This window comes from Neomonachus schauinslandi, chromosome 2 (genome assembly GCF_002201575.2).
Source record: "Neomonachus schauinslandi chromosome 2, ASM220157v2, whole genome shotgun sequence".
In the NCBI taxonomy this organism is placed as follows: Eukaryota; Metazoa; Chordata; class Mammalia; order Carnivora; family Phocidae; genus Neomonachus; species Neomonachus schauinslandi.
The window spans coordinates 78,805,077-78,818,554 of record NC_058404.1 but is presented as its reverse complement, the minus strand read 5'-3'; the positions used below and the strand labels follow the sequence as shown (position 1 = coordinate 78,818,554).

Here is a 13,478-nt window from a genome sequence, read left to right as displayed (position 1 = left end):
TAATCATTGGGGGAGATAAGGAAGCTATCGTCTTAGCCATTTAGGAATGGGGTGTCACGTATTTGGTGTTCTGTGGCCTTTATACTATTAACCCTGTCCTTCAAATTTCCATCTGCAGTCCCGGCCAGACGAGATCACCCATGGTCCAGTGGCTTAACACGCAGTCCCCAACCACACCAAGCTGCAGCCCAGTGGTCACACCTTCTTCACCCAAGCCACCGCCTTCTCCCCTCTCTCTGCATGCTGCCATAGTGGACAAGCCGCTGGAAAGGTACGGGGTATGGAAAATGATGTCGAAGACAGGGGCAGCACACAGGCTTGATCAACCTGAGCAGCTTCTTGTGTTCCCCGCACAAAAGAGGCTTGCTCAGGTTCTCGCAGAAGTGCTGGCCTAGCAAGCCCTTCATCCTGGGTGGTAGGCTGAAGTTCTTCTTGTCTTCACTGGCTTCTCCCCACTCCAGTGAGATGGGGCACTTCCTTCTGCTTCAGTTTGCATCTGGCTAACACCATGGTCTCCCTCCTCCTCTGGTGTGCTCTTTCCCCAGAAGGGCACAGAGGGCATTCTGACAAGTGGTGAGAAGCTGAGCCTTGAAATGCCTTTTGGAGGCAGGCGGAGGGGGTCAAATAGCGAAGACCCAGCGCAGAACAACAAACTCCTTCCAGAGTGGTGTGGAAGGAGACTGTCCGCGTGGACAGAGGGATGTCCGCTGAGCACTGCCCCAAGTCACTCGGTGCACGCGCCTCTCCCTTCACTGCCTCGCCTTCTGTCTCAAGATACTGGTGCTTTTCCTAATAGATGAATGCAGCGCTTAGGAGTAAACATACCCTGTGGCTCCGATAATGCTGAATGATAGGAAAAGGGCATCCCACCGGGCAGAGAGGAGAATTAGGTGATGAGGTTCAGTGAAAGCTTCTCAGAGAAGCTCCCAGAAGAAAGATTTGAATTTGAAACCCATCATTTACTTGAAAATCAAGTGCTGTAGATGTGCCCGATGTTCACTTCGCTGCTATTTGGTTGGTTGGTTGGTTGGTCGGTTTGTTTTTTGGAAGGAGTTTTCCCACTGGTGCTGTGTAAATGAGGTGTGGGAAGGGGTGGGGTTGGGGGGAGGTGAGGTTTCCCCTCCCGGTTTCTCACCTTTTAATTCATGTCTTTCATGTTCCCTTCTCAGCGTTGTCAGTCGGAAGGCTCGAGCAGTGTATCCGTGTGAAGCAGAACACAGCTCAGAATTGTCTTTTGAAATAGGAGCAATTTTTGAGGATGGTAAGTGTCTGTGGGAGCTCTGTGGTAGCATATATTCTGTGCCCCCTCGGAATGTCTACAATCTGGAGTAAGCAGTCACTGGTTGTGGGCTTGTCAGGGGCACACGTCCATCCCTTGACCCTTTGGGCAGGAGAGAGCTGGCCCAGTTGGCTGCCGGGGGGCGTGGGGGGGGGGGCTATGGAATTCCACTTCTGCTTTCATCTTGATGATTCTCCAGCACTTTGAACTCTTGTGAATCTTTGCTCAGGACATCCTTCTCGTGATGTAGAGAAGCCAGTGCCACTTGGAACTAAGAAATACTTCTAATTTGCATCCTTTGTTTTCTTCTCCCAGAGTCTCCAGCCAAGCCTCCTCTGTGTGTCAGGTTTGCCAGATCTGAGTTACAGAAGAGAACTCTTGTCAAAAAATTTTGGTTTATAGTTCCCATGCCATTCTTTTGCTTTACATGATCTTTGCTCATTTGAATAGTGTGTGAATCTCTGGATCTGGGTATTGACTTTGTACATTGAAGCAAGGGTGTGGATTTTATCCCAGTCTTTAATATTCACACACAAGCGTTTAGGAGCTTTGCCTGGCTTAGTATTTCACAGATTTCTCCTATGGTTCATTGTTTGTCTCTTTTCCCCCGTCTCCTGATTTCTTCCTTAACAGTCTTGCTCATTCTGAAATTCATGGGTTGCTGTGGAAACAGTGATGCATGTGGGTGGAGCTGCCCAAAAGAGTTCTGGGGAGGCAGTGAGGATCTTAGATGCTTGGAATGGAAAGGTGGGTTAGCCAGAATGTTTGGAATATATGGAATATATCAACACAACACCTAGTGGTATATTGTCAGTAATGCAGTGTTTGCTGGTGATTGTCTTTTAGAAAGCAATTTGCCTATTTATTTATATTTAGAGAGGGAGCGGGGAGGGACAGAGGGAAAAGGCGAGAGAAAATCTTAAGCAGCCTCCATGCCCAGTGGGGAGCCTGACGTGGGGCTTGATCTCACGACCCTGCGATCATGACCTGAGCCAAAATCAAGAGTGAAATTAAGCATCAGACGCTTAACCGGCTGAGCCACCCAGGCGCCCCGCAAGTTGCCTCATTTAGAATAGATTTGTGTGTGTGATGTGTACTCTTGAGAGCCAGGAACTCCTGATAGTGTCAGAAAACAAACAACACTCCCGCCAGAACCCCACATACAGCAAAATTATACTTTATGGAGAAATTTTATTCTTGGAGTAGAAGCAAGGTCATTCCTCTGTCACCATGACACACACACATGTGATTTTGCCAGGAGAGCATGGTAAAAAATCTGCCCTACTCCAGGCCCTTCACATGTTGGCCCACCACGTGGCAGGACAGATCACTGAGACAGTAGTGTTGAAACCCACCCATTTGAGAGGTGATGGTGAACGTTTACATTGTGTGGTGATTAGACCTGATTGGGAGCTTCTGAAATCCCTTAGGCTATATTGTTCATCAGATGTTTACCTTGTTAGAAGGTGTATCTATTAGGATGCCTTTGGCTGCAAGAAACTGATACAACTGGCTATCAGTCGTGAAAATAGATTAGCTCCTACAGTGATTAAGTCTGGAAGGGTTGGCTAATTCACATTCTCAAAGATAGCATCAAAATCACGGTCGATCTGTCTCTGCTGAGCCGTTCACAGCTTGTGGACAGGGGCTGGCTTCCGCGGTGGGGACGAGATGGCTGCCAGTCCAGGCATCATAGCTATGCTAGACCCTCGCAGAGGGGGGTGCCTCATCCTTGTGTTTTTTTTTTTTTGTTTTTCTTTTTTTTTAAGAAGGAGAAAACTTTTCCAGAACTTCTTCCTTCGTTTACCTGCCCTCACGTCTCAATAGTCAGAACAAGGTCAGATGCTCACTCCAAACCCATCACTGGCCAGGGCTTAGGGCAATCTGAACCACACTGGGCGCAGGGACCCCTCCTCCGGGCACACAGACACGTGAATGACGGTCAGGACCTCAACCAAATCCAGTTTCTGCCATCATGGGTAACAGGGGAAAGGCTAACAGATGTCAGACACGAGAGACTGACTGCTGTACCTCTGAAGTCCCCCCCCCACACACACACGCACGCACACGCGCGCACACACACACGTACCAGTATCTCACTGTGTTTAGGAAGAGGAGAGTGATGAGAGCAGGTAACTATGGATCATCAACCCTGCAGTTATTTTGCTTAAGATCAGATTGGCTTTTCTACTTTCTCTGTGCCTTTGGACGAGTTAAGTTCTCTCTGGATCAGATTCTCCATCCTAATCTTCATGGATGTCTACAAGAGCGATGTGGTGTCAGGGCAGCATCTTGGGCCACGGGTGTGGGTAGGGCTTTGAGAACAGCACAGACGTCCGTGGAGGATGGGGCCGAGCAGGGAGCCACACTTGGCGCACTGTGGGGCGCCAGGGACTGGCTCCGTTCTGAGCCAAGGTCTGTGTCCCTCAGACTCGGTGCTCTGTAGTGCTGTGTCCAGCTCTGGCTGGGTCCCTGGCACAGTGGTTCCTCAGTTTCTCCCTCAGGCCGGCTGCCCCCTTCTCCTACACAAGTATGTTAGCGTCTTATTTTATGTGAGCTCCTTGTCCTGCGCGTGCTCCCTGTGACCCTCCTGCAGTGACGGCACAGAGAAGCACGGCGGACACAGAGGAATGCATTCAGAACCTACACCGTGACCCTCGCAGTGTCTTAGGGCTAGTTCTTAAAGGGTACGGAAAGTGAAAGGCCCTTAAACAGGATTTATTCTTTTTACTCTGCACCTTCATCTCTGTGCATGATTGATCTCTTAGCAGAAAATGCATAATTGATCTCTTAGCAGAAAATGCGTAATTTGTTGTGTGCTTGCTTAGGATGTGTAGTGAAGCTCTTCCTTTAATGGTTTGGGGTCTTCCTCTCCGGGGACCGACACAGAGTAGGACAGAAGGGCAGCTCGTCCGGCCTCAGCTTCTGTGGAGCGAGGCAGGGCTCCAGGTGGCTGCTGTGACAGCACCAGCCACAGGAATGTGGCCAGGACCACCTCTTTTCTGCACATCGGCAATACTTTGGCCTCTAAAATGCCCGAGACCTTTTCCGTGTGTTCGCTTGTCCACTGGAGCCTTACCAGCTATCATAAATGCTCTTGCAGTATAATCGCCTTTTGTACCTCATATGGGCAACAAAGAAAATTGGTTTATGGCATTCAGTGGCCTTTGGTAAAGACAAAATCCAGGTCAAAGTGGCCCGTGGGCCGCATCATCAGTAGTTATGTGGTTTGTAATATATACAATAGTGAGAAACCCTAAAGCAGAGTGTGGAAGAGAAAGGGATCTTTAGTAATGAAGTAGCTTGATAGCTGTTCCTTGCTCTTTTGCTCTTACCGTGTGGACCTGGACGTAAGTTACGAGTTTAAATTGTAGGCTGAAGATTGATCTGTATTGTAGACACATGAATGCTTAGCAGTTGTTCAGGGGCAGTGTCTCCCATATCCCCCAGGGAGGGCCGTGTTTGTAAAGTCTCAGGGCAGCTTATATTCCTGTGACTGCCGTATGGACCTTCCCTTCTCTCCGTGCCCGGGGAACTCCAGAAGCACATTTGCCTGGTGACCAGTCAGTCCTGCTCTCTTTCCAGATAGGCAGCTTTTCGGCTGGCAGACCCTCCCGTCAGACTGGGGAGTGGTGTCCCTCCATAGGCTGCCAGGCACGAAGAGGGGGGCCCTCTGGTGGGAGGGTTTCCGGGAGCTGGCCATCTCTCAGCAGCGTCCCCCCCGACTTTGTTCATTTCCATGTGGATATGTGGCTGAGCCCATGCCTTGGGGAGCAGGTGTGGCCCAGATTAATCTTTTAAAACTCTTGGTGATTCATTTTTAAAGATCTCAAATATATAAAGAGTAATCCTTGCAAAACAATTTAGCATTATCTTGGCAGGTTGAATCTGTACAGACCCCACAACCCAACAGTTGTACTCCTGTACTCTAACAATTGTACCTGTGGGAATCCTTACATGTTAAGTAAAAAAAAAAAAAAAGTGAGTGCCAGAAGGCTGTATGTAATGTGGTTCTGGCTAAGCTCTGAAATAAGCAAAATAAATAGCATATTATTTAGAGATCTGTACACGTGCGATGAAACTGTGATTTAAACCTAGCTGGGGTAAGAGGATGAGAATAGAACATTCAAGCTACTGGTCACCTCGAGGTGGTAGGGGCATTAGGTGAGCTAAGCAGAGGAACCAACCCAGGACGAGGCCCCCGTATCGGTCATGCGCTGGTGGCTTCCCAGTATTCACTGTATTATGGTGATGCTTCATAATACTTGAATATTTGTCATATATATTGTTTTTATTATGCTAAAAAAAAAAAAAACCCACCCAAACTGGAACTGAGTCCATATTCGGTTCTGGAGAAAGCTTCTTGCAAATTATTCTTGCTGCTGGCTCCTGTGCTCCTGTTGTTGTGGGACGGTAAATGAGGAGGACGTGGGAAAAGCACAGTGAGATTTCACCTCATACCCATTAGGATGACTGTTATCAAAAACACAGAAGAGAGCAAGCACTGGCAAGGATGTGGAGAAATCAGAACCCTTGTGCGTTGCCGGTAGGAATGTAAAATGGTGCACGTAGCTGCGGGAAGATGGAATGGAAGTTCCTCAGACAGATGAATCACAGAGTTACCATCCAGTCCAGCAATTCCACTTCTGCATATACACACAGAAGACTTGAAAGCAGGGACTCAAACAGGTGTTTGGACACCCGTGTTCACAGCTGCATTTGCACGGTAGCCAAAAGGGAAACACCTGAATGTTCCTTAACAGATGAGCGGATAAACAAAATGTGGTAGATATACGTATAATGGAATATTCGGCCGTGAAAGGAATGCAATTCTGAGACATGCTCCAAAATGGGTGAACCTTGAAGGTATTAAGTTAAGGGAAATAAGCCAGCCACAGAAGGCCAAATTGTGTATAATTCCACTTATATGAAATATCTATAATAGGCAAATTCATAAAGACAGAGAGTAGCATGCAGGGTCCCAGGAGCCCAGGGAGGGGGCTGGGTTAGTGTTTAAGGAACACCGAGTTTCAGTTTGGGAAGGGGTAAAAGCTCTGGGGATGGAGATGGTGCTGGTGGTTAGACAACACTGTGACTATTCTGAATTGCATGCTTCCAAATGATCAAAATGGTAAATTTTAGGTTATATATATATTAGAACAGTAAAAACAGTTGTACTAGAGAGCATTGGTATAACTGTCATCACATACTTACTGGGTTCTTCAGGCTGTGTGGCTTGCTAAGCGGCAGGACAGGGTGTGTAGCTTGGGCCCTTTCTCACCCCCAGCACGAGGTTAGCGCCCCCCGGCGCTTGCTGAGGAGGACCTTGCTGTGTCACCTCTGCGGCATGAGAGTCTGTAAGGAGCAGCTAGCTGCCTCTGCACAGCCTCTCGGTGTGGGGAGCAAGCTCCTGACCTGTTGCCCACGGGATTGTGGCCGGCGGTAGCCCAACGTCAGGGAACTGGGGGGAATTACCTTTAGTTCACTCACCGCCTTGCATTCCCGTGCCCACTACCTTTGGGAGCGTTTGAGGAGGGTATTTACTGCTCACAGTGTTAGTGAGCTCATACCCATTGTCTTTGTTCAGGCTGCTGTAGCAGACACCATAGACTGGGGGGCTTAAGCAGCAGAAATGTATGTCCCCCAGCTCTGGAGGCTGGGCATTCCGAGAGGGCAGCAGCAGGGTCAGGTTCTGGTGGGAGCTCCCTTCCTGCTTTCCTCACACGGTGGGGGGGAGCAGGAGGGGCGTTGGGAGAAGAGGAAGTGCTCTCTCCCCTGTCTCTTCTCACAAGGACACTAATCCCATCATGGGACCTCACCCTCATGACCTCATTTAACTCTGACTACCTCCCAAAGACCCCCACCTCCCCATCCCATGGGGAGTCAGGGTTTCAGTGTATGAATTCTGGGAGGACACAAACATGCAGTTCCTCACAGCTGTCTTGCTGCGTGCCCTGGCCTTCCCGCAGCATGAGGCGGGCAGGGGCTCCGCGGCTGACACTGACAGGTAGGGTACGGTCTACAGGGACGGGCACCCGCACACATTTACTTCCCTGCATTGCACAGGGCATGGACCTGGTGGATGCCTGGCCATCACACTTCATGTAAATTGTCTCATTTTAGTCTTTGCAGCAACTTCAAATGAGTTACTGCTTCCCCTCTTTTCAAAATGAGGAGCGTGGCAGTCAGAGGCGCTGAAGTAAATCATCCAGGGTTGCCCAGTCATGAAGGAGCCAGGGTTCCAGCCAGGACCTCATTTCTCTTATACTCACTGCCTCTTGGAGTCAGAATCTTCCCCCAAAATGAGGCCGTTATTTCCAAAACTGCCTGCATTAGGGTTCTCCAGAGAAACAGAACACATGGGATATGTCTGTCAATGAATGAATCGTTTTCCATAGATAGCTATTGGCTCATGCGGTTGTGGGAAATGCACAACCTGCAGGGTAGGCTGGCGGGCTGGAGACCCAGGGAGGCATTGCAGTCAGTGTCCAAAGGCAGTGCAAGGGCAGGGTTCCCTCTTCTTTGAGGGAGCCCACTCTTTGTTCCATTAAGGCCTTCAACGTATTAGGCGAGGCCCACCTGTATCCTGGACGATAATCTGCTTTACTCAGAGTCTACTGATTTCCCTGTTCATTACATCTAAACATCTAGAATAACACGTGGGTACCATGGCCTCACCAAGTTAACACATGAAACTACCACTCTGCCATTGGAGGAAGCGGTTTGATCGGCCAAGTATAGCGGGGAGCCTAGGATGGGTCTTTTGGGATTTGATGCTCCTAGGAGGGACTGGATCATCACAGAGGTGGTGAGACCCTCACCGGCCTCATCTGTAACCTCTGAGCCACCCTCCCGGGCCTGGGGAGCCCAGCTATGGGTGCTTGGCCCTCCTCCATCCCGTTCCCAGCTCTTGGCCATTTCCAAGCTCTTGGATACTGCAAGAGTCTCCTCAGTCCCCTCTCTACGTTGGTGACCCTTCTCTCCTGCCCTTTGGAGAGATGAGGGCTGCAGAAGAAGCAGATGAGGTGTGGAGAAGCCCCCTGGTCTGCGAGAGGATTGGTGCAGGATTCTCGACCTCACCTGTTTTCCCACATCAGGCCTCCTTCACCTCCAGCTTCATGGGGAACTGCTTTTCTTTTTCTTCTGCTCAGCCTGTGTCTATTAATACCTACTCTGTGTGGGAGTGGGCGTTTGTGGTGTATAAAGAAACAATGAGCACCTCCAAGGTGTTCTTCCATAAGCTACTTTACAGACTCCTTGTAGCAGTCGTCTAGGCTAAGTGCTGGTAGCCCCACCTTGCAGGAGAGGAGGCTGCGTGGGGCCCTGAGGGTTCAGTAGCTCCCGGTGCACCTGGCTGGCACCCGCCAGCTGGGAGTCTCCCTTCCAGGCTCTCTGTCCTGAGCCTGGGGCCCCTTTCCACGGAGGCCCCCAAGTTGCACAACCTCTGGGGGCCTTTCCCATGGAATCCAGTCCCCTTCCTCTGACAGCAGCTTCTGCTGACATTGCCAGCTTGGGGGATTTGGAATAAGGGAGAGCCTTTAAAAATCCTGCTCTGAGGACCAGTTTCAGGCTAGAAATCAGTGAGGGAGCAAAGAAGGTGACTGGCTGCCAGACCGCCTGGAAAGCATATACCTCGTTCATTTGATTATTCATTCTTTTTTTTTTTTTCTTAAAGATTTTATTTATTTATTTGACACAGACGGGGAGAGAGAGAGAAGGGATCACAAGTAGGCAGAGCGGCATGCAGAGGGAGAGGGAGAAGCTGGCTCCCCACTGAGCAGGGAGCCCCATGTGGGACTCGATCCCAGGACCCTGAGATCATGACCTGAGCTGAAGGCAGATGCTTAACGACTGAGCCACCCAGGCGCCCCGATTATTCATTCTTTAAACAAATCCTCATGTGCCGGGCACGGTGCTGGGGGTGCAGGGTCCCTGTGTCATGGTAGAACCTAGACTAGAGAGGGAGAGTCATAGTCAACCTCCTGCCCTCCCTCTCTCTCTGTCTCCCTCCCTGTCTCTCTCTGTCTCTCTCTCTGTCTCTCTGTCTCTCTCTCACACACACACACACACACACACACGGAACATGTACAGTGTATTACTGGGGCTCTGACCTAGTCTGGAGCCGCTAGGACAGTCTCGGAGGGAGGGACACCTCAGTTGCTCCCTGTAGGGTGAGGAGGCGTCCTCCAGGCCTAGGTGGGGAGAGGAGCATCTGAGCCGAGGGAGCAGCTGTGCGGAGGTCACACTGTGGGCTGCCACACATTAGTGGGTGATGAACTCCATTTGCTGAGCTGCGGTCAGCGTTTCAGAAGAAAATAAAGAGTGCATGGCGCACAGCGAGAGAAGTACTGTTTCGGGAGCTTTTGTGTGGTGGGCACATGTCTGTGTGTACGGGTTTCTGATACATAGTAGTTGTTCTGTGGGGGGGGATTGCAGCTGCACGGCTCAGCCAGCTCTGGGCAGGTCTGCAGGTGGGGGGGTCCCCCGCCTCCCCTCCCCTTCCCTCCCCTCTCTCCACACAGCTGCCACTTCGCTCCTGGCCCTGGTCGAGGCCTGAGTGGCGGCTTGCCCACAGTTGGGGGTTAAGTGCTTCTGTATTTTACTTCCAAACCCTGGTGACAAGTGCTTGGACTCTGTGCCCTTTGCTGTCCAGCCTGCAGTGCTTCTCTTCTGTATCTGCCATGGATATTCCTGGACATGAGCAGTTTGCCAGGCACTGCGCCCAGGTATGTGCGGCCTAGGCCCTGCCCTCAGGAGCACCCCATTCTGTGTGGCAGACAGGTGCCCAGACGAGGCCTGAGAAGTGCTGAGAATGGTCGAGGGCGTCTGCCCAGAGGTCAGGACATTAGAGGTCTCTGAGAGCAAGACCACCTGGTGGAGAGGTGGGGGGGAAGGCGCTCGAGGTGGAAGGCACCACGCTGGTGGGGAGTCGGAGGGGAGGCTGCGGGTTTGGGCAGGACCGGGTATCTGCGCACCCGACCAGGAGAAGCTGGGGTCTGTTCCTGTACATGCCAGCAAAGGTGATCAGCTCTGTGTTCTAGAGAGTTCACTGAGCTCCTTTGTGCACGGTGGATTGGAAGGAGCCAGACGAGAAGCTGGGGGACCGGTTAGGAGGCTGCTGCAGGAAGAATGATGGGGGCTGTAGTGGCCGAGGGGCAGATCCTATAAATATCGCTTGTGCAGATTTGTAACCAGACAGCCCAGCCGTGGGCCCCCTTCTCTTCTGGTCGAGCCTTTAAGATACACAGCGGTGCAGTGAATTCCACAGGAAGCAAGGGCTTGGGCGCATTTTGCTAAAAAGTGATTTCTCTTTTCAGTGCAAACCTCGAGGGAACCTGGCTGGCTAGAAGGGACCCTGAATGGCAAGAGGGGGCTGATCCCACAGAATTACGTCAAGCTGCTCTAGTGTCTGGCCGGTGAGGCCCCACGTGGACCTTGGCACCTGGGAACGTGCCTTCTCCCTCCAGGACGGAACCCACAGCCACCTGGACACAGGAACTACATATCACCGATGGGCACTCCAGGGGCAGGGAGGGGGGCCTACGGCCAGAGGCGGGGGCAGAGGACGTACCGCACGGGAACTGCATCGATCTGTGGAGCGGGAGAAGAGCATCAGCGTTAACAGGATGGACTTTTCATATGTCAAGCTTCGGGACTTCGGACTGTGAGTTTTTAATTATCCAGTCCTCGGCCTGCCCAGCCTCCCCCGCTGGTGACGGCTCCACCGGGCAGCCCCCTGTGCACCTGCTGCTGAGATTTTAAAGGGAACTGTACTTACTCACGGTGGTGTTTGCAGGCTGTGCTCTTGGCTGTGGTTGATGGGGTGTCGAGGGGGCTGCTCCTGGCAGGCGGGGGACGGGTCCAAACCCAGAGGGCAGTGGAGAGATGCTCCTTCCTAGACGGCCACCCCGGGCCCACCTTCACTCTACTTAGAGCACACTGGCGTATTTATAACAGGCTTCTCGTTGGTGCTTCTCCCCTGTGTGCTGTTTCCCAAACACCACCTTTTTGCCCCAAGCTCTCTGTAAATGAAATAAAACGTAATTTACTATTTGATTTGTGTGTCATAATGTGGGGAAGAGATCGTGGAATGCATTCCCTCTGTAATGTTTTATGCTTTGGCACCCAGTGTGTAGAAATTCCCTCTCCTGTGTTGCTGGCACACGCCCACGGGTAGAATTTAGTAACAAGGAGCCTTGCTTATCCACAGCAGGCCGTGTTCCTGACGGCAGTAGCCTTTTCTGGTGTGTGAACTCCTGGAGGGCCATGTCCGGCCCCCTGAACACGCCTTGCCCCCCCGAGGCATGTGTGACTCCTGAGCAGGAGTGGGGCTGGGGCTCTGCCCCCCAGTGGCTTGCGCGTGAGCTGCGTCCGTGCCGTGGAGGGCCACCTTCCCGACTCGCGCGTCACTGGACTACTCTGTCCCCACCCCACCCCATATTCCTTCTGTTTTCCAGGCCTCAGCACTAATCTCTCCATCTGCATTAAGCCGAGCAGCCAGGCGGCCGGTCAGGCATCCAGACTGTTCCTGGAGGAGTCTCAGCCATGACCCTGCCCCTTATGGCACCCCAGCTGTGGGCGGGCCCCACTGGGAGGCTTCGTCCTTCTTCCCAGACACAGACTAAACCAACTTCTCCTTTGTCCCCTGATCTGGAGTCCTTGGAGTGTGGAGCTCCTTTTTAGGAGCCTCATGATTCTGAAGCCTGCCCCACTACAGGGCCTGCTGTGGAGGCCTGGCGGGTCTCTCTTCCCCACGGGAGGGAGGCTCCTCAGCCTGTCAGACTTTGCTCCTGAGAATTTGCCACAGGAAGGATGTGTCTACTGCCTCTTCTCCAGATGAGTTGATTCAAGAGCTTGCTGGTTATCAGGTTTGAAGTCACCTTCGTGGACCAGGCAGGGTGTCAAGTTTGGGGTGATGGGTAGACAGGGGAATGGGCCTGTTGAAAAGCATCCATGTTTTACATAAAAAAAAAAAAAGTCTGAGTGCAATCTAATTTAGAGTACTGACCTGTGGGCCCAGGGGAGAGGACTGGGACTGCCGAGAGCCCAGGGCCACATGACAACGGCCAGCCCTGGCATCCTGTTTTCTGAGTTACCACTTCCTGCTCACGCCCCTGCTTAGGGATGTGGAAGGGGAATTTGGTTTATGAGAAGGAGTTACTGATGGGTCCCACTTTAAGAAAGGCCTCTGTGGGACAATGCAAACGTCTGGGCACTTGGAGTGGGCTCAGTATAGCGCTGAGAGTGATCTGCTGGCAGTTTTCCTAATTGCTGTATCCCTGTGGGGCCTTACAGATAAGCCCACCTGCACCAAGACCTGACTGATTTGCTTGCTTATGGGCAATTTCCATCCTTGACAGTGAGGTGCACCCTACCTGCTGGTCCCCGCCCAACGGCTGTTAACCCCCAAAGTGTGTTTACTGCCCCTCACTTGGTCAAGGAAATTGCTACTAAGTCTGACTACCTGTGTGATTTTGGGTCGATTAAATTGACTCTCTGATTCTGTTTCTGCCTCCTAAAAAGAAAACGATAGCCAGAGGTTTGGCTTGAAATGATGTAACCCGAGTAGCATGCCCAGCATGTAGTATATGTTTAGTTAATGGGACCTGCTGTCCCCTGTCTTGTTACCACTATGATTGTCACTAGCACCTTTGGTGTCAGGGCCATTTGTGTTCCGTAGGGTGACAATGGGGTGGTCGCGAAGCCTCAGAACGTGCAGGGTGCGAGGTCCCCAACAGCCCCAGGCCCTGCAGAACCCCCCCTGTGGCGAGCCGGGGAGGAGCGCCGCCAGGGGGCAGCCAGGGCTGTTTGCCTCTGCCAACAGGGACTGGTGTGGCCAGGCTTGCCAAGGCGTCCAGGTAGGGAGCTCCCCTCTGGGTCTGGCCCAGAATATACTTAGTAACGGGATCGTGAGGTGTTCACTTACACCGGCAGATCATCTTCACTTCCCCAGATGAGGAAGAGGGTGTATTTGTTTCTGTGTTTCTGCTGCATGGGCGTGGCCAGTCCCCCGAGCATCTGCAGGGCTCTGGCCTCTCAGCCCACCTCATTCGAACCAGGCCTCCAGCCTGTGTTCATTGAGAGTCACCAAGGGAGGTTTGGGCAAAAGCAGACACTCAGATTTTGTGTTTCTGCTTGCCATGGGGCTGTCTATGGGGCTCACATCTGATTGCATCATCCAAGGACCTGTTCTGGAGAC

At 51.9% G+C, this 13,478-nt stretch overlaps 1 protein-coding gene across 2 annotated transcripts in view; it reads left to right on the top strand.

Moving 5' to 3' along the window:
* The window catches only part of ARHGAP10 (Rho GTPase activating protein 10), a 358,624-nt gene extending 347,289 nt beyond the window's left edge, over window positions 1–11,335 (top strand). For both annotated transcript variants that reach the window (XM_021698767.1, XM_021698766.2), the window contains 3 exons: window positions 119–271; window positions 1,170–1,261; window positions 10,597–11,335. In XM_021698767.1, the coding sequence (XP_021554442.1) occupies window positions 119–271; window positions 1,170–1,261; window positions 10,597–10,685 (334 nt within the window). In that variant the 3' untranslated portion in view covers window positions 10,686–11,335. The remainder of the gene's footprint in view (window positions 1–118; window positions 272–1,169; window positions 1,262–10,596) is intronic.
* The last annotated feature ends 2,143 nt before the right edge of the window (window positions 11,336–13,478 follow it).